This window comes from Filobasidium floriforme, assembly GCF_021052385.1.
Source record: "Filobasidium floriforme strain CBS 6241 chromosome Unknown HD553scaffold_5, whole genome shotgun sequence".
NCBI classification, from domain to species: domain Eukaryota; kingdom Fungi; phylum Basidiomycota; class Tremellomycetes; order Filobasidiales; family Filobasidiaceae; genus Filobasidium; species Filobasidium floriforme.
Genome location: NW_025763626.1, coordinates 424,409 through 445,620, shown reverse-complemented (window position 1 = coordinate 445,620; position 21,212 = coordinate 424,409). Strand labels below are relative to the sequence as shown.

The window sequence follows — 21,212 nt, the reverse complement described above, 5'->3', positions numbered from 1 at the left end:
ACGACGTCATGGCGTCATTGGCGACCTGTTCGTTCAAGTGTTCTCTTTGCGTGACCTAGATAGAATAAGCTTGAATATACTCTGGGAGTGCTCTAGCAGATCAAAAGCTGCAGAGGACGCTTGATTTAACCGGGCGGCCATGGCACCGGCTGCACAACCCGGCCTCCGCCGAATAGGAGGACCACCTAGGAAAATTCCCCCTGCTACCCCCGCTCGCAGAGAGGCAACCGGTTCGACCGCCTCGCCATCTACCTTGGCCGGATCACAGTCGGCTCCAGCGAAAGAGGAAGGTACTCAATCGAATCGGAAGAAAGTCTCTCTCCGGGCCAACCCGTCTTTGATCTCCCAACTCGAATTCGAGGAGGAAGAGGATGACGACTGGGATGAAGTCGCCCTTCCGCCAGGCCGCGAGCCCATATCCAGGGACTTTGCTTCTCCTCCCGCCGGTGGCATGAGTTCTCGAGCAGCTTCGAAAGCACTCACGGTGACTGACGACGAAGCCGCTACGGACAGGACTGCGACAGCCACGGAAGGGGAAGATGAGGAGGACAAGGATCACAATGACTTGATGGCAGCCTATGGATATGATTTCAACGCAGAGGAGAAAGACCAGAATGCAGCTCACACTGATAGAGGAGATATCGAGATCAGCTTGGGAGCTCGGGACGGTCTGACTGAGGAACAGCGGAAGGCTCAGGATGAGTTAGCAAACAGAAAGTGCGTTTGGGCTCGGAGGAGAGGGTTCTTCGGCCAGTCTTTATATTGATGGAAGCCTTTTACTGATCTTACAGGAAGCCGTTGACGGCAAGAGACCGTGCACTTAGACTCGAGGCCCACAAGCTGCATATAATATGCCTGCTTGCGAATGCTTCGATCCGAAACAAGTGGTGTTGTGACGATCTGCTCAAGGCAAGTCCCAAAGGCACGGCCTCTTAGTCCACTAGTCAACCTCTGATCTCAAATGGTGGTTTGCAGTCAAGATTGCTATCTCTTACCCCTCACGCACTCCACGCAGCCTTTCACATACCGCCATCTCGTTATCCTGATGCGATGCACCGAGCGAGGTTGTTTCAGACAGCGCTCCAGGATCTTGCAACATGGTGGGCGAACGATTATTTCGAGGTTTCGGACACGAGCGTCGGCATACAGACTCGGGGATGGGACGAAGTCATGGAGATTGTGGAACGGCTGCCTCGGTTGGTCCAAAACGCCGGTCTTCAGATCGTCGTCGATGGGGAAGACAAGAACCTGGATACTGCACTGAAAGAAGGCAGGATGCGCGCCGTCGAGAATCTAGACCAAAAAGTGGTCGAGGAATTCCAGGCTGCGCTTGGTCCTGGTGGAGAACGGATACGAACGGTCAATTCGTTCATGAAGAAGGTCCTGCAGGCGCGAGGCGGACGAGACACTTCGGCCCAGCTATTCGTAGCGCTGTGTCGTTCGCTCGGATTGGGGGCGAGGCTGGTCGTCAGCTTGCAGCCAATCCAGTGGAAAGCAGACAAGCAGCCGACGCCTAAATCAAGTAGTAGCCGTAAACCCGCTGCTCAGGACGAAGGCTCCTCCGCCGCGCAACAGACGAAAGGCTCAGCTCGAGGAAAAGGCAAACAGACCCGCCGGAAAGGCAAAATGCCAGAGAAGACGGCCAGCGAAGAGGAGGAGGAAGACGAGATGGAAGAAGTCCAAGTGACGGGCAGCAACGCTCAAGCTCTTGGCTCGAGCACGCTTGACCAGGCCGCCCGGAATATCAATGCGATAGATCCTATTGTGATTTCAGACACTGAGAGCCATGCGACCAATGCTTCAAGTAAAAGCAAGAAGCTGAATGTCGGCAAGGGTGGAGAAATGAACCCGCTTAAGAAGGAGAGGGCGGATTATTACAAGCTGGGAAAGTCTAAACCGACAGGTCACAAGCTTGGCGGGCCAACAAAGTCGAAAAGGCGGAAAGAAGAAGGTGGGTCCATACAGACCATTTACCAGATCTTTGAAGTCTACTGATACACCAAAGTTCGGTTCCAGACCTTACACGCTATCCACCGGTGTTTTGGGCGGAGGTGTACTCGCGATCCGAGCAGAAGTGGATTCCAGTTGATCCTGTCAAGGGCGTCATCAAGAGGAAGAAAGACTTTGAGCCATCGAGTGAGACCGGACCGATTCGGATGTTATACGTCGTCGCCTTTGAAGAGGGTAGGTTCATGCTCTGAATATTTATCGAATCGGCATAACTCATCATTTGCGTCTCACAGATGGATATGCACGAGAGGTAACAGTGAGATACGCCCGCAACTTTGCTGCAAAGACCATGAAATTGCGGGTTCCGGTCAAGAAAGATCAAGAGGATTGGTGGAACAGAGTTATGCGTATGTTGGAGCGACCATACCGCTTAGTGAGTCGAGTATGACGAGTCGAGCGGGCCATTCGCTGATGTTCCGTATTCCCACCTGTCCTTTAGCATCGGGACGATATCGAGGATGCTGAACTCGAGATGAGCCAAGTCTCAGAAGGCATGCCGATGGTGATGGCTGGTTTCAAAGATCACCCATTGCAAGTCCCTCTGATCAACCCTCCTGAGCACATCAGCCTAATGAGATGGCCTTTTTCTCTTCGTCCGCAACTAGATACGTTCTGGAGCGCCATCTGAAACGAGAAGAAGTCATCATGCCAAAACGAGAGGTCGGACGATTCAAGGGCGAGCCGGTTTACCGCCGGAGCAATGTGGTCTCTTGCAAAACCCCTGAAAACTGGATGCGAATAGGAAGAATCGTCAAGGAAGGACAGGAACCTCTGAAGTGGGTGAAACAGCGCGCCGTAACCCTTGACAGGCGACGTGCCCAGGAATTGGCGAATCAGGAAGGCAAGGATCCTATACAACAAGGTCTCTACGCGGAATGGCAAACCGAGCTGTTCAGACCCCCACCGATCAAAGATGTGAGTCGTATTCGATCTCGTTGGCGGACCGGTGTGAGATACTAAACTTGCCTCTGACACCACAACAGGGCAAGATCCCAAAGAACGCTTTCGGGAACCTCGATCTGTACACTCCTACTATGTTGCCGGAAGGAGCTGTTCATCTACCTTGTGGGTTCGAATCGGGTGCCAGACCCGGACGAGACTGATCAATCGATACATATCCAGACAAGGGCATCGCCAAGGTCGCCAAACAGCTTGGGGTCGACTATGCCGAAACGTGCACGGGATTCGAGTTTAAGAAGCAACGAGCCATACCAGTCTTGACGGGTATCGCAGTGGCAACAGAGTTCGAAGCTTTGGTGCTTGAGGTCAGTCGAGATATGCTATAGTTTTCCTCTTGTGTCAGGATGCATGAATCTGACAGACTCGACCGAACCCTTCGTAGAACTATTGGAAATCGGCAGCGGCAGCGGAAGAAAGAGCTCTCAACAAGAAACAGCAGAGAGCTCTGGAGCGGTGGTTCAAACTGATCAACGGTATCAAGATCAGAAAACGGGTTCAAGCTCAGTATGGGGAATCGAGTTCCGGGATTGCTCAAGCGAGTCGCCTTTTGGACCGGTTAGTGGTGTCAAAATGCTGACATGTACACACTCGGTCAACAGATGCCTCGTACGACATCTCAACCTAAGCGCGCCGAGCAGACGAAGCGGCCGGAGTCTGACGACCGCGACTCGCCGATGGTAGATACCACTCCCACCGCTACTCTGGATCGACAAGTTGCTGCCAAGAACCCAAGCATGCCGACCCGACCGATCACGATCAAACTCAATGTTAGCAGTACCGAAAAAGATGATCTGCCTTTGCTACTAGATGACCAGCCACAGCGGAACTCTCTCGTGGACGAAGATATAATGGATGAGGTTCCGGTACAAAGAGCCGTCACCCCTGAGCCTGATCGACCAACGGAAGTGGAACCACCCATCGGCCGGAGAACGACTCGGAGAGCTGCCGCTGTGCAAGCGAAAAAGAAGCTCAAGGTAGATGAAGATGCTGAGGACGCTGATGATGAATATCGATCGGCCTCTCGACCCGCTGTGAGGAAATCGGGGAGGGTGACGAGATCGAGCGGGCGGTGAGGAAGCGAGCGCAAGGCGGAAGAGATCCATCGAGGATCGCGATAGGGTCGCCAAATTGCTAGTCGATGTATTCCGGGGCCTGGGAGTTGTACCGGGCGTCGAAGCGTCCCTGATCACATGATTATATCAGGAATGATCATTTTTCTCGGTGGTTCGAAGCCTACTCCCACTGGCCACTGAAACACGGCAGTCGCGCGGAGCCGAAGGGCAAATCATAGGTCTGCCTAGTGATTCACCGAAAGGACTTCGCATCGGCTTTCCACCCATACCTGTGGCCTGTGATGAGAATCCGGACATACGATCATCGGCCATCGGAGTATGCCCGATCTGTACAACAAAAGCTGGGTTTCGATCGATCCGCACGACATTGTTCTTTCATGCTTGCTACGCGAATCCTTCTTTGCGAGGCTTTCTAGCGTATAAACCTTGTTTATTCGTCGGGCGTCTTCACCCGCGTATTTCGGCTCTCAGCGACGAAACAGTGATGGCACTCGCTTCCGTCGACCACCCTTTGGGTCCTTTGATCTTTTTCGATGGATCATCGCTCGTCGTCGGTGGCGTCGTCGTCAAGAAAGGAAATCCTTCGGGTCAGAGGAGGGACAAGGAGACGGATCAACCCGTAGCTTGTAGGCGGAACACCCAAAGCAGGGTTCACTTTGTCGCCAGGTCGTCGACAAAGGATGCTCAGCTTCTCCGTGATGGCGGGCTGTGTTTGTGTGGGGCCGAACGCTCCTTGCGCCCTGATCAACCAGCACAGCGGGGCTTTGTAAAGTAGCTCGTGAAACGTTTCGAGTGCCGTCGGTCGTCATTGCTATGCCCATGCCCGCGTTTCCAACTCCAAGGCACGCGGCGACCACGACTGCAAGCAAGTTGATGGAAGAGGTACCGCTAGCGATTCTCTTTGATCAAAGCGTGACCCTCCTTTGAAGTCGTTGTTCATCCGCCGACTTGCGAAAGGTTTGCACCGCGCCATGCCACCAACTTGCGAAATGATAAGTACAGTCGCCGCATCTTGGCAGGTGATTCGACCTCCCGATCCTGGCCATACCCTTTGCATCGACGGCGATGACGCTCATCTCGTATAAAGTACATCCACTACTGCCTGTCTCGATCCATCTCCCTCGAATGATTTGCTGATTCTCGATTTTGATAGAAGAGACTCCAGAGGGAAAAGAAACCTTGACCAGGACATTGTTGTGCATTGGGTCCTACCATTCACCACGCCTACAACACGCCCCCTCTTGTTGTACGGATGATCTCGGCGAAGGAGATCGACATTGATTTCCTCGGGCGCACTAACACAAGAGGTCCACGGGTTTGACGGCGAGATCATCGCCCTCGAACATTGCCTATATAGGAAAGGCAGGGTCTGCTCCTGCAAGGGGGGAATTCTCACCCTCACGTACATCGTGCTCAATCGCACAGCCTTGCAATTCGGCAACATCGCCCAACGTCAACATCGCCTTATGCTGTTTCAACAAGGATTCCCAATCGGATCCTCCCATTTTCCTACTGCCCACGATACAATCATCGCCTCCAACCTCTTCCCCGAGACTTCTCTCGAGATCCCGGACCTACAGAGCTCTTGGAACGACCTCGCCGTTCATGACAAGGATCACACTGTCCGCCAGAGACGCAAACAACCTCCTCCTGCCATCGCTACGCAGGCCATCGCGGGACTCTTCGCTACTGGACCTCCAATCAATCCTCGAGTCTGGTCCGTACAGAAATACGAGCTGGCCCAAAGTCACATCGCCGACGGTTCTGTCTGCAGCACGCCTCCCCTGACTGCGTCTATCGGCTCCTTGCCAGAGTCTCTCGCCTCGAACTCTTGCCAAACGCCCTTTTCCCCAAGCGGACCCTCGTCGCGCGACGTCTTTGTCAAGCTGTCGGGAGCCAACATCTACACATCGGGTCTTCCCAATAGGGGTTCTACCTCGACCGCCTCTCGCACTCGTCAAGGAGACGATTACGGTCAAATGTTCTCGCCACGGAACAACATGGGTTACCTGTCCTCGCTGCAGGGAAACCAGTCTTGTCAGCAGAGAAACACCGAGATCGCCGAGTCGTTCTCGGACTTGAGAGATCAGTTCTATAGCATCGTCAGGGAATGGCCACAGAAGGATGGGATGTACCTCACGAGCACGACTCCGTACATCGGGATCCGATGGTAAGTTCGGTTGTTTGCCTGCGCGGACGCCACATGATATTGATGGATTGCCTTGACACAGCGATACGTGGGAGAACAACCTCAGACTTTTGATTGAAGAGACGGTTGATTACTGGGTGAGCTTAGCTTCACGTCGCATCGAATATCCATTGGTTAACTGATATCTATCGACCAACAGCAACTACACTTGCTCTATGAGGAGACGTCGCAGATCGCGCTAGCCGGTTAGTCACACGCCGTCTCCCGTTTCAGCTCGCGAAATCACGCGCTACCAGGCTGACGGTCTTATCGTCGAGACAGTCTGTGCCGATTGTCTTCAATGTTACATTCCTAGGGATTCTATCTTCAAGATCATCGAGGAGCTTAGGGCGGCTTTGACTCCGGGAGTTGAGTATAGCGATGTGAGTTTCCTCAGATGACTTCCGGCTCGTCCACGGTCATGACAGAGGCTAACCAATAACCTTCAACGTCAACTATTGTGTAGTGGTGCCCTAACGCGCCGGATCTCGAAGAGGATGACCAATACGTACCACATCATACGGCGCAGCACTCTAGCGGATACACGGCTCAAGGGTACGGTCCCATGACCGCCAACCCGGACAGGTTCTACCCCAGTCACCACGAGCTCCATTCCCCCGACACAGCGGGGATCTCGGAGGTTGACAGCGAACTCTGCTTCAATGTGGATTTCGACATGTGAAGCCTCACAAGCCACCACTGGGGAAATAAATCGACAACATGGAGGAGGGGTTCAGCAGCGAGAGGGGAAAGAGCTACGCGCATTTGCAGTTGGCAGGAAACGCATTCGACAGGAAATGAGAACGGCAGCAATTGACAAAGATTACGTCCAGCAACGAAAGAACGAACAGCAATGAACACTGAAAAGAAATTTGTAGACGAGTAGTATACCTTTGAGCTTCTGGGCCGGATTCCTCGAGACGATCATCAGCAGATTTGTACCGTTCGATCGTAAAGTATATAGACGACATTGTTCAAACGCGATCAACCACGAGAAAGCGCGAGACGTGTCATCGAGCCTTAGCGCAGCCGAGAGACGTGTTGGCAACAGTAACCCTAGGGCCATGATGATGATATGATGATGTATTGTATACAGCGGGCCAAGTCGATAGCTCGGTTCAATAGCCTGGTCTACCTTTCATACACGACGTCTAGCAGCTCTTTGCAATCCGAATCACACTAGCCAGAGGATACTTGCAACTGCCAGGTCGACACTCAGGGAGGAACAGGATCTCGGCTCCAACCATGTCGTTCAAAAAGGATGAAGAGCTCGGCGGAATGGGTGCGTTAACACAAGGCTCGACACGGCTCTGACATCATGAGCTTGGCTTAGACATCCAAGCTGATCACGTTCTGCAAGCCACAGCCTTCTACCACGACAAGGCTACCATTGTGCAGGAAGCTCGAGTCTTCAACGAGTCGCCGATCTCTCCGCGTCGATGTCGGTCTCTCTTGACCCGAATTCTATTCCTTTTGTACGCTGGCGAGACCTTTACGACTCAGGAGGCCACCACCTTGTTCTTCGGCGTCACCAAGCTCTTTCAGCACAAGGATGTGCGTTCTTCAAGTCCCCTAGTCATGCTGCTCGAGCTGGAACTGACGACATGCCTTATCAGAGCGCGCTTCGTCAAATGGTCTACCTCGTTATCAAAGAGCTCAGCAGCATCGCCGAGGATGTCATCATGGTCACTTCCTCTATCATGAAAGACATGCAGCCCAATCTCGAGGTTGTCTACCGACCGAACGCCATCCGAGCTTTGGCTAGGATCATCGACGTGAGTCGGTGTGGTTTGTTGTTCACGCGAATAGCACGGTCAACTCACCTACAATCTGGCTGCCTTTAGACGCAATCCGTTCAATCCACCGAGAGGTTCTTCAAGTCAGCTATCGTCGACCGAAACCCTTCCATCTCGTCCGCTGCTCTTATCTCGGCCTACCACCTCCATCCGATCGCTCGAGACACTATCAAGCGATGGGCGAACGAGACCCAGGAGGCCGTCAATGCTAAGGCCGTGTCGTCCGGAAGCATGTTTGGAATGTCGTCAAGCTACTTCGGCGGAGGAGGTAGCAGCAGCAACAGCAACGGGTCCGGAGCTGGTCAAGTGCAGAGCACCAGCTATATCATGCAGTACCATGCCCTCGGACTGCTGTACCTGATCAGGGAGAAGGACAGGATGGCTATTACGAAGATGGTCCAGCAACTCGGAGGAAGTGGGAAAGGAGGATCGAGTGGCGTTCTGCGGAATCCTATGGCAATCTGCATGTTAATTCGATATGCTAGCAAGGTGATGGAGGACGATCCCAAGTGAGTGGACGAGGTAGGGGATGTCTTGCACGGGACGCTCTGCTGATCTGTCAATCGGTCCGTAGTGTCCACAAGCAGATGTTCGACTTCTTGGACGGTCTACTGAGGCACAAGGCTGACATGGTCAACATCGAAGCTGCTCGAGCAATCTGTGACATGAAGGGAGTGACGCCGCAAGAGTTGTACCGACCGGTTGCAAGTGAGCACGAATTCTGGAAGTAATTTGCATTCGCGCACTAATCGCTCTCAACGCTGCTCATTCACCAAAGTCTTCCAATTGTTCCTCTCGTCGCCCAAGCCTGTGCTCAAGTTTGCCGCCATCAAATCGCTGAACAAGCTGTCTATGGTTCACCCTGCTGCCGTATCGGGCTGTAACGTCGACATCGAGAACCTGATCACCGATCCTAACCGAAGCATCGCGACTTATGCGATCACTACCTTGTTGAAGGTATGTATCGCTTGCGTGCAAGAACCCCAGCCTCAGGCAGTAACCGCTCGTATCTCGTCAGACCGGAAACGAAGCGTCGGTTGACCGGCTCATGAAGCAAATCTCCGGGTTTATGACGGAGATCACCGACGAGTTCAAGATCATCGTGGTCGATGCTATTCGGTCGCTATGTCTCAAGTTCCCTGCCAAACAAGCGGTCATGCTCTCGTTCTTGTCCGGTGTCTTGAGGGACGAGGGCGGCTACGACTTCAAGCGAGCCGTCGTAGAAGCCATCTTCGACATGATCAAATACATCTCGGACTGCAAGGAGACAGGTCAGTCGGCGTGTCTCGGGGTCGATAACCGCTACCAAAAATTGACCGGTTTGACTGCAGCCCTTGCGCACTTGTGCGAATTCATCGAGGACTGCGAGTTCACCAAGCTCTCGGTTCGGATCCTGCATCTGCTCGGATTGGAAGGCCCCAAAACAAAACAGCCTACCAAGTTCATCCGATACATTTATAACCGAGTCGTGCTGGAGAATGCGGTTGTTCGTGCTGCCGCAGTATCGAGCTTAGCCAAGTTTGGTGTCTGTGTCGGTGATCCCGCGGTCACGAAGAGTGTGAACGTCTTGCTCCGCAGGTAGGCTCGGTGGTGGCCATTCGCGACTGATTTTCGGATAGCTTACAGAGCGTTCAACTACTGCAGATGTCTCGACGATGTTGACGACGAGGTGCGGGATCGAGCAGCTCTGTACTTGAAGGTACTGAATGAGCAGGCTTTGGCAGACGTCTATGTCCGGGAAGGTTCGTCTACGTAACACAATGTCCTTTACACAAGATGCTCAATTCCGTCACCTTTGTCTTGTAGAGGGCACGTTCCCCTTGGCATCGCTGGAGGCCGAGCTGGCAGCCTACGTTTCTCACCCTGAAAAGCAAGAGCAGGCATTCGATATCACCACCATCCCCAAAATCAGCCGTGAACAAGCCGCTGCTGAGGTGCCACGTAGGTCTCGAATTCTTTCGCGAACCCAGGGCTGTCGGCTTACAGCCTGACTTGACAGGCGCTGCCACCGCCGACTTTGTCGCATCCGCCCCCAAGGCCATCGAGGAAGCCAAACCTGCCAGTGCTGCCGCAGTGCAGTCGCAGTACGCCGAGCAGCTCAGCGCTGTTCCGGAATTGCAGAGCTATGGTCCGGTCCACCGAAGCAGTGCTCGACCTATCGCTCTTACCGAGAGCGAGACGGAATACGTAGTCACTGCTGTCAAGCACATCTACAAGGAGCACATCGTCTTCCAGGTAAGTCAAGCGTACATATCTTTGATGATTTCCCGACCTAACCTCCCGCGAATCGCATTATCAGTTCAACATCACGAATACCCTGCAAGAATCCGTTCTTGAATCGGTATCCGTTCTCATGACCGCCACGGAGGAAGGTTTGACTGAAGACTTCATCATTCCGGCTGAATCCATCACGGCGGATGCGCCTGGCATTGTCTATGTCTCGTTCACCAGGACAGCGCCAGAGGAATTCGCCCTTTCCAGCTTCGAGTGTACTCTGAAATTCGTCAGCAAGGAGGTTGACCCTACTACTGGGACTCCAGAAGAGGAGGGTTATGATGACGAATACCAGGTTGAGCAGATCGATATCGGAGCCGGCGACGTGAGTTTGGGTTCGGTTAAGCGATGGATTCTGCGCTTGGAGACTGACCTGTGCTGGAACACGATAGTATATCACACCAACGTATGCCACTTTCAATTCCGAGTGGGAGAGGCTCAAGGGAGGCGCAACTGCTACCGAGACGTTCGCTCTGTCCTCGTCGGAAAGCCTCAAAGGTGAGACTGAATTGCAGTCGGGCAGTGCATTCAAGGACGCTCATGTATATCCATTCTTTGCGTAACAGCCGCATGTGACTCTCTTATCGAAGGTGAGCGATCTTGCCTCATCGTCTAGTCATCTGAACGGCCACTAACCCTCTTTCCGACCCTCAATCAGAACTCAACATGGAGGCTCTGGGCGGAACTGAAGTACCCACTTCGACATCGGTTCACACTTTGAACCTGTCTGGTATGCTTGCAGGCGGTGGCGGAAAGATTCTGGCTCGATGCCGAATGACCTATCAGACCGAGAGCGGCGTGACGCTAGAGTTGGCGGTACGGGCAGAGCAACAGGCAGCTTGCGATTTGGTAATGAGCGCGATCTAGACGAAATGTGTCCAATTCTTGTTTGTATCTCTGTTGTTCTTTTCAAACCACGATGATTCCTGTGATGAGATTAGCCCACTCGCTACCATCCGGACTCGGTACAGCCCCGTTCTGTCGCTCCTTATAGCCCGCAACGAGATCCTGGTCGTTGGGAATCGCGATATGTCTTGTTCATAGGATCTGTTGCGAAGAGTATACAACACCAGCCATACGCATCCGGACGGATGTCACCATACAAACTCCCAGTCTCGTCACCATTCCCCACTTCTATAGCCTCCTTGGCTTCTTGGCTCGAGTACCACCAATCTTGATCGGTGTCCTGTCTTCCACCTTGACCACCCTCGTCCTGATCCGAGCGCCCTCTGGCCCTGCCAGCGCCGCGGCTACCGCTTCCCTTCCCTGACCGAAGATGCCATTGAAGGCCACGCGGATCCTGCTCTGCCCGTGCTCCTCAATAGCCTTGAAGACTTTCAACGCTGCCTGATGCGCGGCTTCGTAACTCGACCGATGAGCCTTTTTGAAATCCTTGTCGATTCCGCCCGTGATCGTTCGGAAGACCTTTCCTCCCTTCGAATCATCGGTGTAGGTGAGGATGATGTTGTTTCGAGAGGATTTGACGTGCAGGGAATGGGTGGGAGTAGTCTTGACATTGCTTTTGGCTTCGTGGTTCAGCTTTTTCGATTGTTCAGACACCGATCCCGCTGCCCTTGGCTGTCCACCGGTTTGGGCGAGAAGGTCGTCCAGCGGCCTCGTCATCTCGGCGAGGTGCCGCGACGAATTGTTGATATAGCGTCTAGCTGTCGAGGTGCTAGCGACCGCAAGACTGCTGAAATGAGGCGCGGCATAGATCGTCCTGGACGCTCCTAGCAGGGTGCTGGCTATGCTGGATGATACCATAGGGACTGGAAGGGTGTAAGAGGCTCGTCAATCAGCTCGGATTGAACTGTATGTTGCGGCTTCAACTTACCTGGAGCTATCGTTTCTGCAGGCTCGTAGGATTGTGATGTACTTGGTGTACTACTGGGCGAAGTGAAGTGTAGTGCGTCTGTAGGCGGTCCTTTCATTTCAGCAAGGCGAGCGATTCTGTCGCGATCATATAGGCTTTCACGATTGACGCAAAGGCTCGGGCGACCGAAATCAGGAGTCGGACGCACACGGACATAAGAAGAATGCGCCATGTCCGTTCAGCCATCACGCGGCCGTTAACATAGGATCTCTTCCCACATCCATTTTGCCATGTCGTGCTCAAAACTCTATCTTGTCTTACTACAGCTAATCTAGGGTATGACTCTAACTTAGAGCTTTTTGAGGATGGCGTCGATGACCTCGTCGGTCTTGCTCTTGCCACCGAGATCGGGGGTAAGGAACCTGCCCTCGAGGAGGACCGAGTTGACGGCCTGGTTGATACGAGCGGCTTGCTCGGTATGGCCCAAGTGAGACAAGAGCAATGCTGTCGATCTAATGGTGGCGATAGGGTTGGCGATACCTTGACCCTCGATGTCAGGAGCGGAACCGTGAACGCTATTCAAGGCAAAAGTGATCAGGTTGAGGATCGATCCGTTGTGAACAGCACAGCGTCTGGACTCACGGTTCTCCCATAGCGAAGCTGTCTCCGGCATTCAGCGAAGGGACGAGTCCAAGAGAACCGACCAGGGCAGCGGCACCATCACTGACGATCGCGATCATTTCAGCTTTGATAACGACTTTCGTGTTTTGCGCGGTTAACTCACGAGATGATGTCTCCGTAGAGGTTAGGAGCAACAGTGACATCGAAGATCCTGAGTAGCCCAGAATAACATGGTCAGCAAAATACGTTCATGCATAGCGCATTTATTCACCTACTCGGGCTCCCTGAACAGCCTGTAGACCATACTGTCCACAATCTGCTCCTCCAAGAGGATACTGCTGTATCGCGCCTCATCGCTCTCCTTGACGGATCGGACAGTCTCGCGGAACAGTCCGTCGGTAGCGGACAGGACGTTTGACTTGTGGATGATCGTGACCTTGGGAGGACCCTGTCAAATAAACACATCAAAGAATTGGCTTTCTGATCAGTCGAGTGACCCTACCTGACATTGAGAGCCTGCTCGTGCTCACCTTCCAGAACGATGCCGACGGGTTGATCTCCCTCTCTTGACCCCTCTTGAGAGCCAACTCGAAGGCCATCCTTCCGATCCTGCTCGAGGCTCGCTCGGTGATCTGACGGATGGCGATAGCCTTCTTGGTTCCGTCGGGCAGGGTGGTAACCTCTTCCTGCTTGACGTACTGCGAGCGAGCAAGCGGGGTCTCGGCGTCAATTGAATGTATCGCTGTTGACGACAAACGATATCCAATGGCTAGGACTTACCAGACACTCGGTGTTCTCACGGACAATGACCATGTTGATCTGCTTGCCGTCCTGACCAGGAACCTGTCAAGTGGAGTATCAAGTTTCAGACAGGGATCAGCCCCAGAAGTTCCGTATAGCAAGGGGCCATATACATACCGAAGCTACAGGTCGGATGTTGGCGTAAAGATCCATGTGCTTTCGCAGGGCAACGATCGGGCTCGAGTATCCAGCGACCTTGTGCGAGGGGGAAGAGACGGCCCCGAACATGGCTCCGTCACATTCTTCCTTGAGGGTACTATTTCATGCAAGACAAAGACACAATGATGAATTCCAGACGGTTGGCAGGGGTTGAAAAGCGTCTTCGACGTTGTTAGTCAATTTCGGATGTAACTTCTGAGCGCTGGGACGAAGGCTCACCGAATGGTCTCCTCGGGCAGAGCGGTCCCGGTCTTCTGGAAGAGGTCCCATCCAGCGAGCAAGGGAATGAACTCGGGCTTGGGGATAGAAGATCCTAGAGCCTCCAAGGTTCTTTGAGCGGCCTGAAACGTCGAAGTTCCGTCATCAGTCACTTCAGTCGTCCGCAACAATTTCGATAAACCCGAAAACGTACAGGGAGGACCTCCCGACCGATACCGTCGGCCGGGATCATACCGATCTTGAGAGTGTTACGGATAGCAGCGGCAGCCATTTCGTGTGGTAGGGCTTGGACAAGACTGATGGTATGTGATGTAGAGTGGGTGTGGGGTTTGCACTCAGACCAGGTTCAACGTGTATGACGAGATCAGTCAGTTAGATGCAGGTCGGAAATGTCGTTGTGCAAGTCGCGATGTTCTCGGTTGCGCGGATGCAAAATCGGAGAATCGGGTTCGGGCTTGGCTGATGCGTCCATGGTGGCTTGCTTGCTACTGTCCTCCACTTGGGATCTGGGTGTGCATGATGTGGCCTCGTTCGTCATCTAGTCGTCCGATAACCAGACTCTCTGTCAGCTTTTCTGGTAAGATCTTGTGAATGCAGCGAGCATCGCATAAAGTCCTGGCACGATTACAAAAGACTCGAACAGGATGTGGTAGATCGCTTCGAATGGAGTTCATCCTAATCCGATCTGAATAGATCACGCCTTTTCATGATATCTACTATCAGCATGATCTCAGAAACTTGAGGTATAATTGCAGATGTTCACACGCACCAGCATTAAGCTGTCCACACATTTACCACCTTTCGAGATGGTGTCAGGAACGGTGATGATCAAAAGTAGTTTGAAACATGTCACGTTACAAAAGAGGAAGAAAATGAACTAGCGTGAGCGCTGGTCTCCTACATGACACAGGCAGACGCCCAAGCCGACAGACCACGGGACGGTTGGCATACACCCTCCACAAACAGCTTCAGACCAGGAGCACATAGCGGTACGCATCTACAGGACTCGGACGAATGATTCTGGGTGCCAGGCAATGAGGATTCATGGGCGGGACTTCCTGTCACTGCGCCATGGCTGAGGGCGCTTATCGACGACCTAGAGACTTAGCAAGCTACTAATGACGACCCATAAGCCAAGGCCAGAGCTGGATACTCATGCAGAAACATAGGCGAAACACATTGGACATACTTAGCAAGTTCATCCGTGACGCCTCAAAAGGTTTTGGATCGGTGGAAAGTCTTCTCTGATCAAGTCTTCTTGATGATGATAGACGAGACCCTTTCCTTGGTACAACCTAAGTGGCTTCGATGCTCACGGGTGCTATCTTGACCTCGAAGCTCAATCGTGCGTCGAAAGTGCGCCTCAAATAAGTTCCTAGGAGATCTGGAATGTGGGACTTGTGCGGATGTCGAGCGAGTTCTACTGATTTGATGTCCTTTGTTTGGTCATCTGGATTTCTGGTTGCTTGCGTCTGCCGTCAACTCTGGCCCAAGGCACTTCGGCACTTACATAGGTACCATACATCATAATTGCAGTCTTGCGAAAAGCGACCGGGTCGTCAATCACCAGCGGCAATATCATCGGGGCGTTCCCGTTGGGCATCGTATGTAACCACTCCGCTATCGTTGTCACCGACCTTGACAAGATCGCTGTCATTCATCATTTTTCAGCCTAGCACATCTGCGAGGGACGGGTTGTTTCTAGGGACCTAGGGCATATGTGGTGCAACGGGATGGTTCTTGTAGCGCAAACTCGTGTTATGATACCTGTTGTGCTTGCACGTGTACGAAATCGGTCGTTCCGGGTCGCGTGCGGTTGGTAAAAGATCGAGAGCAATCAGCAATGTGCTGAGCTTTCCTGAAACAGCCGCGCATTTGGGATGGGACCATCTTGTGAAGCCGCCTTGACTAGAGGACCAACGGTCAGGCTGCGCCATCGATACGAGTCGTCACTGCATGCTGCTGCTGCTGCTGCTTGATGGTCAGATAATCGGCAGCGTCAGCACGTATAGCGACTCTGCGATGCATTCCCAAGCAATATCAGGGTATGAGCAATGAGCCGCTTAGGAGGCACTCGAGTCGTTTGTGCCCGGACTCGGAGGAAGACACGGCGCAGAAATCTAGCATCGATCTCCACGACCTCATCCAGCTTGAAACCACCTCTGAACGCACTGCACCGAGGATAACGAAGAAACCCCGTGTGTCTTTGTGATCCTATTTCCATATGCACATGTCGCCATCCGAACGACTTGCTGCCTCCGGCCTACAACGTTCTTCCTGGCGTACATGACACATCTGAAGCGAACCTCAAGTTGGCTGATTTTGACAGATCCCGATTCGAACTAAACAGGATAGTTCATTGCTTAGGCGGAGGCCTTCTTGGATCGTCGGTTGGACTTGGGGGCCTTGGGAGCCTTGGTGTTCTTGACGAGGGTGGTGGCCCTGGCGACGGCGGCCTATCCGGAGGTAAAGATCGAGTAAGCGTTAGTAAACCACGTAAACTGATCGGAATTGAAACTGCAGTCATTCTGCCGGACGCACAGATCGCAGGTCAGGCCTGGTCTTGGAAGCAGCGTTCGAAGCGATCGAAGCGGCCTTCCTGGCGGAGGTACCCCTCTTCAAGTTGACGGTCTTCATCGACTTGGCAACACCTCGGGGGTTCTTGGTGGCATCACGGGTGACAATGGCGACACCGTTCTCGTGGGCATCAACGCCGATGGACTGCAGAGTAAGCAGAACGCTTTCAGCGAAGACGTTCCCGAATGCGTAAAGCTTTGATGGATCGCTCGCTGACCTTGTCGTTGGCAAGGGGAGACAAAGCCTGGGCGTGGATGTTCAAGAGGTTGCCCTGAAAGCCGTCGAAACCGAACTATCAGGATGTGCCGTTTCCTGTTTCAATATCCGTTCGTGCAGACTCACGGGCTCCCTGGAGAGGATGACATCGGGGGCTCGCTTCTTGACGATGAAGCTAGAGTTGGATCGGACGAGGAGCCAAGTAAGATCGGAAGACATTTTGCTGCGGCCATCACGAATCATCCCCCCATTTTGTCACGTGTCAGCATGCGACGTCCGATATGATGCGACTTCGAGGTCGAGTTCATTTCCAAGGCGATGCTCACGATGAAACAAAAGAGATTGGTTGAGAGAGAAGATCCAAGGGGTGTGATCGCGAAAGGGTTCGAATTCGAGGGTCAACCCTGTTCGACTTCCTTGATGTGACCGAGAACCGCTATGGCTGGTTTTTCCGCTGAGGATGCTAGAAGCGCGCGTCACGTGAAAGTGTTTGATACTACTGATGTGCCGATACTTTGGCCATATGAACGACTTGACGGGTGGCTTCTAGATGATCCTGATATATCACAGACAGTCCCGATGCCCTAGTGTATACTGCTTATATATATCGTCACATATCTGGCAAGGAAAACGACCACATTGCAATGTTGCCGGGAGTTTTGAAGGGTCGCGCTTACGGTTGTACGGGATGGTCACTACTTTGTATACTCGAGTAACATGCGTGCAGTGAATGGGATTAGGGCGTAAAGCAGCTCGGACGGATTTTCAGGTTAAAATCGGCTGAACCCAGAAGAAGTCCCGACGTCCACCCGCTCACCGGCTGCCATGAAAGGCTATAATCTCGGTCACAGTCAAGAAGATGTACACACGCATAGCATTGTTACAAAGAATCCCGCCTAAACGGTGCCCCATCCGTTGGACTTGTAAGCGCTCTCCATCTGGGAGACGATCTTCTCCAACCCGGCCAACCACCCCTTGAGCTCAACCTCAGCTTCGGGTCCGCCCAGACGGGTGTAGAAGTCCTTCCTGTAAGGGGTGGCCTTCATGGCGAGCTGTGACATGGGACGGGGCGGCAAAAACGAAGTGGGTGTGAGATAGAAGGAAGAGTAATGTAGAGTGCGAGGAGGAGACTCACTCCGAAAGCCTGCTTGATGACCCACCCGTGGTGAGGCTTCAACGAGCCCTCGTAAGCCTTGGTAAAAGACTGAGCGAGCTCCTCGGACGGGTTGTTCTGGGACGATTGCAGTCCGAGGAGGGTGAACTTGAGACCTCTACAGGCGAGGCCATTCACATGTACACATCCGGTCAGCAATCGAACAGCGGGAATGAGCCCCCAACGTGAACAAGACAATGGCTTACCGGATGAGCCACATCAACCCTTCACCGGCGGTCCCCAACTTGCCCTTGTTCTCGGCCATCTCGTTCTTGACCAGGTCCTCTAGTGTACCGGACTGTTCCGGGGCCTTGGCGTACCTCGCCCGGACTTTCTGTTGACACACGATGAAAGATAGCGAGACCAATTGGCATCAACGGTCATCAAACGGGTTGATTATGCAGGCGATTTCGTCGACTAACGGCGATGTTGCCCTTGAGATCTCCTTGAACGATAGTGAAAGCGGCGTTTCCGAGCACATCTGGTGGAAATCAATCGAGGTTTCGGGTGTGTAGCATAGATTATCGTTTGTATACGCAAGGGAGTTGTATCAGCATCACTCTAAAGCACCAGCGAAATCTGATTTAAGGGTGGCATCTCACCGAAGATGGAGACGAGACCTTCAGCGGCATTGGCGAAACCTACAGTCTCAACTCCGGGAGTAGTCGAGACATCCTTGAAGGACTGTCAGCGGAAAGCATTGGGGATCAGTGTTCTTAGTTCTGGTCCTGGCGGATTGAGCGAGTCGAGGTTGTGTTCCTCCTGCCTCGAAGTGACGAACGTACCGTCTGGATGGTCTGGAAGAAAGGCTTGTTGAGCTCTGAGACGGTAGACATGGTGAGAATCCTTGAGACAGATAGGATTGAAGACAGTTGAACGAGTTGCGAGCTGTATCGTCGTCAAAGGGTTTGTCTGAATTGATCGGATGATGATGATATGATGAGCTGTTCGCTGTTCGACCGAGCCAGCAGCGATCCGAGAGCCTCGGGTTGTGTGGCTCCGGAGGTAATTAATTCACGTAACACACATCGGAAGCAGATTTCGCCCGAGGCTTATGCAGGGTGGAGGGAGGGTACAGTAGAGTATGGCAATCTGGACCAGTTGACTGGTACAGTATGTTAGTGTCACCATTCATTCTCGACCACGACAACAACATCACTCCTTCCAAGATCTACTTAATTATCCTGTTTCTGTTGGATCTCGAGATGGCTGAACCAAAGTCGTTCTTCCGGAAACTTCTGAAGCGGCCTAACCTCAGTCTGCGACGATCTACGGGCACACCTGACCCGTCCACGGCAATACAACCAAATGACGTGCACGCTTTCGAAAAGATCTGGTTGGACATACATGTGAGCCCCGGCTCAATCAAAAGCGGACACGAACCAACCGGACTGATACCAGGAGGTGTAGGATGTACTGGCAGAACCGGACGAAAAACAGATACTCAAGGGGATCACAAGCACCGCAGTTCCCGCTAGACTGAAATCGATGCTCGGTGCATTGACCAACGAGCTTGACCGGACGCCTCAGGGGTGAGTGACATCTTGGCTGATGGACATCGGGTATGACTTGCTGAACCGAACGATCTCTCGATCATATCAGGGCGACGGGTCCCTTTCTGGAATGCTTCATGAATACGGAAATCCTGCATCAGCTCGTCCATCTGAGCCAGACGGACCGGCCGTTCGGTATCAAAGGTTCGCTATCGTACTTCTTCTGTTTCGGAGGATAGTGCTATAACTGATCATACCGGTCCATCACTTTAGCTGAAATTTTGAAGTTCACCACGTCCTTGATCAAATTATTGCCCTACCGATTTTTGCTACACTCGGCGATACATCAACCCGTCTCCCGCCTGATCCGGTCTAGCATGTCTGAAGCGGACCTGAATAATCAGGGGTATCTTTATGGTGCAGCAGCCGCCTCACCAAAGCTGAGGACGAGAGTAGGAACCCAGACCGACGGCGACGAAGAAGAGGAAGACGAGGAAGAGGGTTTGAGGAGGCTGGCCGTTAGGTTGTTAGTGGAGGTCTGCGAGAGAATGAAGGCACAGTGAGTCCCGTCTCTGCGACTTTAATGCAGCAGCTTAATCGAATTCGATGTCGTGTTGCGCAATTACAGTCCGCTGTTGTTACTAGTCTTTCTGAGCGACCCTGCCGACCCATCTACTCGCAAATCGCTCGGTACCGACTTTATCTTCTTCAGCTGTCTACTTCGATACACAAATCAAGACGGCGATATCGGACGCATCGCTCGTGATGGGCTCATGACCCTTTTCGAGACCATCTTTTGCGATAGGGAGACGGAGACTCCCAAGATTGAAAAACCCGAAGCCGAGATCTTTATGCTCGAGGATGAAGGAGAAGGGGAAGATGACGGGACGACATCGCCGATTGTTGCGGCTGACCAGACGGTCGGAGAGGCACGTCTAACATTAGCCAAGCATGTCCTCGCACAGGATCTAGTCGAGGTGCTCGTGTCAGGGATCAGCGCCGTATATTCGGTTCTGCCGACCAAGATCAAACTGCCTCCGCCGAGCAAGGATGACATCGACTATGAGGGCGGGCTCACCGTGCTGAGTAATTCGAACGCTCTATTCGATATGAACGAAGAGGATCGACCAACATCTGAACAGATGGATTTACCGTCCATCCAGGACGAACAAGTGCAGGACCAACTCGCCCTGCTGGCTGACCTTGTGGATTTTACCGACTATATCCTCCTGTGCTGTCGAACTCCCGCCATACAAGGGACGGGAGAGTTGGCGATGGTGGGCACCAAGCTGGCCGAGGCGTTCGAGCGGACGATAGCGACCTCGTTCGTCGACCAGGTGATCGCGCCGTTCGTAAGCCAGAGTTCGGTACACGACGGCTCGTGCGCGGCCATCGCGTGTTATCTATCACGTCTGGTCATGGAGACGTCGGTAGCCGAGGGGACCGTGATGCACTTGACAATAGCGAGGCTGTTAGAACAAGGGACAGAAGGGGATCGACCTGGTCAGTCTCGAAGAAAGGAGGATCGCGATTACCGCTTGATATTGACTCGCTCGTCGGCCAGCAGTCGCGCTTCAGAGCTTGGCAGGTCTCGGCTTCCTACAGGTCATCGTCAGTAAGACCAAGTCTACCGTAGACATGTGATTGGTGATCCTGGCGATCAACGGTGTGCGTCTTGGGCAACTCTTATCAATAGGGAGGGGAACGAATCAACAGACATGGGCATATTGACGACACTCTCCGTATCTCTGCAATGTTTGTACTTTGTCAAGCTAGTCTCTCATTGCCCTCGTGTCAGTCCGAATCTATTGACAGACGCAGTCATCATTACCGGTGTTATTTGCCCGCTCAAGTCGCTC

The 21,212-nt window shown here is 53.0% G+C and overlaps 8 protein-coding genes across 8 annotated transcripts; 4 read left to right on the top strand and 4 right to left on the bottom strand.

The window, feature by feature from the left end:
- Positions 1-57: 57 nt before the first annotated feature.
- On the top strand, positions 58-3,712 carry HD553DRAFT_185799 (uncharacterized protein). Its single transcript, XM_046176986.1, has 11 exons — positions 58-717; positions 792-909; positions 976-1,951; positions 2,017-2,184; positions 2,244-2,383; positions 2,450-2,541; positions 2,616-2,925; positions 2,994-3,075; positions 3,133-3,275; positions 3,353-3,474; positions 3,570-3,712. The coding sequence occupies exons 1-11, from the start codon at positions 140-142 to the stop codon at positions 3,649-3,651; spliced, it is 2,811 nt and encodes a 936-aa protein (XP_046038432.1). The 5' UTR covers positions 58-139; the 3' UTR covers positions 3,652-3,712.
- Positions 3,713-4,527: 815 nt separating this feature from the next.
- Positions 4,528-6,913, top strand: HD553DRAFT_348564 (uncharacterized protein; the record flags this gene model as incomplete). The annotated part of the gene is made up of 6 exons (XM_046183393.1): positions 4,528-4,669; positions 5,469-6,213; positions 6,275-6,329; positions 6,392-6,437; positions 6,514-6,614; positions 6,698-6,913. The coding sequence occupies 6 exons, from the start codon at positions 4,528-4,530 to the stop codon at positions 6,911-6,913; spliced, it is 1,305 nt and encodes a 434-aa protein (XP_046038431.1).
- Positions 6,914-7,342: 429 nt separating this feature from the next.
- Positions 7,343-11,319, top strand: HD553DRAFT_307117 (putative coatomer gamma subunit). Its single transcript, XM_046179388.1, has 15 exons — positions 7,343-7,513; positions 7,598-7,785; positions 7,848-8,006; positions 8,076-8,536; positions 8,602-8,735; positions 8,806-8,984; positions 9,046-9,298; positions 9,359-9,605; positions 9,672-9,769; positions 9,834-9,968; positions 10,027-10,262; positions 10,327-10,626; positions 10,694-10,799; positions 10,868-10,891; positions 10,960-11,319. The coding sequence occupies exons 1-15, from the start codon at positions 7,477-7,479 to the stop codon at positions 11,166-11,168; spliced, it is 2,766 nt and encodes a 921-aa protein (XP_046038430.1). The 5' UTR covers positions 7,343-7,476; the 3' UTR covers positions 11,169-11,319.
- On the bottom strand, positions 11,320-12,238 carry HD553DRAFT_348562 (uncharacterized protein). The gene is made up of 2 exons (XM_046183392.1): positions 12,136-12,238; positions 11,320-12,070 (listed from the first exon to the last, which is right to left on the bottom strand). The coding sequence occupies exons 1-2, from the start codon at positions 12,230-12,232 to the stop codon at positions 11,436-11,438; spliced, it is 732 nt and encodes a 243-aa protein (XP_046038429.1). The 5' UTR covers positions 12,233-12,238; the 3' UTR covers positions 11,320-11,435.
- On the bottom strand, positions 12,235-14,258 carry HD553DRAFT_307111 (uncharacterized protein). The gene is made up of 9 exons (XM_046179387.1): positions 14,108-14,258; positions 13,915-14,036; positions 13,654-13,792; positions 13,516-13,578; positions 13,266-13,433; positions 13,011-13,183; positions 12,899-12,946; positions 12,757-12,837; positions 12,235-12,689 (listed from the first exon to the last, which is right to left on the bottom strand). The coding sequence occupies exons 1-9, from the start codon at positions 14,183-14,185 to the stop codon at positions 12,464-12,466; spliced, it is 1,098 nt and encodes a 365-aa protein (XP_046038428.1). The 5' UTR covers positions 14,186-14,258; the 3' UTR covers positions 12,235-12,463.
- Positions 14,259-16,277: 2,019 nt separating this feature from the next.
- HD553DRAFT_340134 (ribosomal L28e/Mak16) lies at positions 16,278-16,926 on the bottom strand (the record flags this gene model as incomplete). Its single annotated transcript, XM_046182507.1, has 4 exons — positions 16,278-16,370; positions 16,456-16,635; positions 16,709-16,762; positions 16,834-16,926. 4 exons carry the CDS (start codon positions 16,924-16,926, stop codon positions 16,278-16,280), a joined length of 420 nt encoding a protein of 139 aa, XP_046038427.1.
- Positions 16,927-17,281: 355 nt separating this feature from the next.
- HD553DRAFT_307104 (glycolipid transfer protein domain-containing protein) lies at positions 17,282-18,972 on the bottom strand. The gene is made up of 7 exons (XM_046179386.1): positions 18,888-18,972; positions 18,646-18,772; positions 18,463-18,544; positions 18,283-18,341; positions 18,067-18,194; positions 17,843-17,978; positions 17,282-17,759 (listed from the first exon to the last, which is right to left on the bottom strand). Exons 2-7 carry the CDS (start codon positions 18,694-18,696, stop codon positions 17,604-17,606), a joined length of 612 nt encoding a protein of 203 aa, XP_046038426.1. The 5' UTR covers positions 18,697-18,772; positions 18,888-18,972; the 3' UTR covers positions 17,282-17,603.
- A 19-nt stretch (positions 18,973-18,991) lies between these two features.
- HD553DRAFT_307101 (Retinoic acid induced 16-like protein-domain-containing protein) lies at positions 18,992-21,192 on the top strand. The gene is made up of 6 exons (XM_046179385.1): positions 18,992-19,209; positions 19,271-19,392; positions 19,463-19,557; positions 19,627-19,912; positions 19,982-20,856; positions 20,921-21,192. The coding sequence occupies exons 1-6, from the start codon at positions 19,066-19,068 to the stop codon at positions 20,995-20,997; spliced, it is 1,599 nt and encodes a 532-aa protein (XP_046038425.1). The 5' UTR covers positions 18,992-19,065; the 3' UTR covers positions 20,998-21,192.
- Positions 21,193-21,212: the final 20 nt, after the last annotated feature.

Bases quoted from the DNA above. Each gene is read 5' to 3' on its own strand.
- HD553DRAFT_185799 (XM_046176986.1), top strand. From the start codon at position 140: ATGGCACCGGCTGCACAACCCGGCCTCCGCCGAATAGGAGGACCACCT. The intron at 718-791 runs GTGCGTTTGGGC...CTGATCTTACAG, and splicing joins GATGAGTTAGCAAACAGAAA to GAAGCCGTTGACGGCAAGAG. The intron at 3,276-3,352 runs GTCAGTCGAGAT...AACCCTTCGTAG, and splicing joins TCGAAGCTTTGGTGCTTGAG to AACTATTGGAAATCGGCAGC.
- HD553DRAFT_307117 (XM_046179388.1), top strand. From the start codon at position 7,477: ATGTCGTTCAAAAAGGATGAAGAGCTCGGCGGAATGG. The intron at 8,985-9,045 runs GTATGTATCGCT...GTATCTCGTCAG, and splicing joins CGATCACTACCTTGTTGAAG to ACCGGAAACGAAGCGTCGGT. The intron at 9,606-9,671 runs GTAGGCTCGGTG...CAACTACTGCAG, and splicing joins GTGAACGTCTTGCTCCGCAG to ATGTCTCGACGATGTTGACG.
- HD553DRAFT_348562 (XM_046183392.1), bottom strand. From the start codon at position 12,232: ATGAAAGGACCGCCTACAGACGCACTACACTTCACTTCGCCCAGTAGT. The intron at 12,071-12,135 runs GTAAGTTGAAGC...ACACCCTTCCAG, and splicing joins TGCAGAAACGATAGCTCCAG to TCCCTATGGTATCATCCAGC.
- HD553DRAFT_307111 (XM_046179387.1), bottom strand. From the start codon at position 14,185: ATGGCTGCCGCTGCTATCCGTAACACTCTCAAGATCGGTATGATCCCG. The intron at 12,838-12,898 runs GTGAGTTAACCG...CGCGATCGTCAG, and splicing joins CTCTACGGAGACATCATCTC to TGATGGTGCCGCTGCCCTGG. The intron at 12,690-12,756 runs GTGAGTCCAGAC...TGCCTTGAATAG, and splicing joins AGCTTCGCTATGGGAGAACC to CGTTCACGGTTCCGCTCCTG.
- HD553DRAFT_307104 (XM_046179386.1), bottom strand. From the start codon at position 18,696: ATGTCTACCGTCTCAGAGCTCAACAAGCCTTTCTTCCAGACCATCCAG. The intron at 18,195-18,282 runs GTTAGTCGACGA...GTGTGTCAACAG, and splicing joins ATCTCAAGGGCAACATCGCC to AAAGTCCGGGCGAGGTACGC. The intron at 17,979-18,066 runs GTAAGCCATTGT...CCTCGCCTGTAG, and splicing joins GGGTTGATGTGGCTCATCCG to AGGTCTCAAGTTCACCCTCC.
- HD553DRAFT_307101 (XM_046179385.1), top strand. From the start codon at position 19,066: ATGGCTGAACCAAAGTCGTTCTTCCGGAAACTTCTGAAGCGGCCTAAC. The intron at 19,393-19,462 runs GTGAGTGACATC...CGATCATATCAG, and splicing joins CTTGACCGGACGCCTCAGGG to GGCGACGGGTCCCTTTCTGG. The intron at 19,558-19,626 runs GTTCGCTATCGT...CCATCACTTTAG, and splicing joins CCGGCCGTTCGGTATCAAAG to CTGAAATTTTGAAGTTCACC.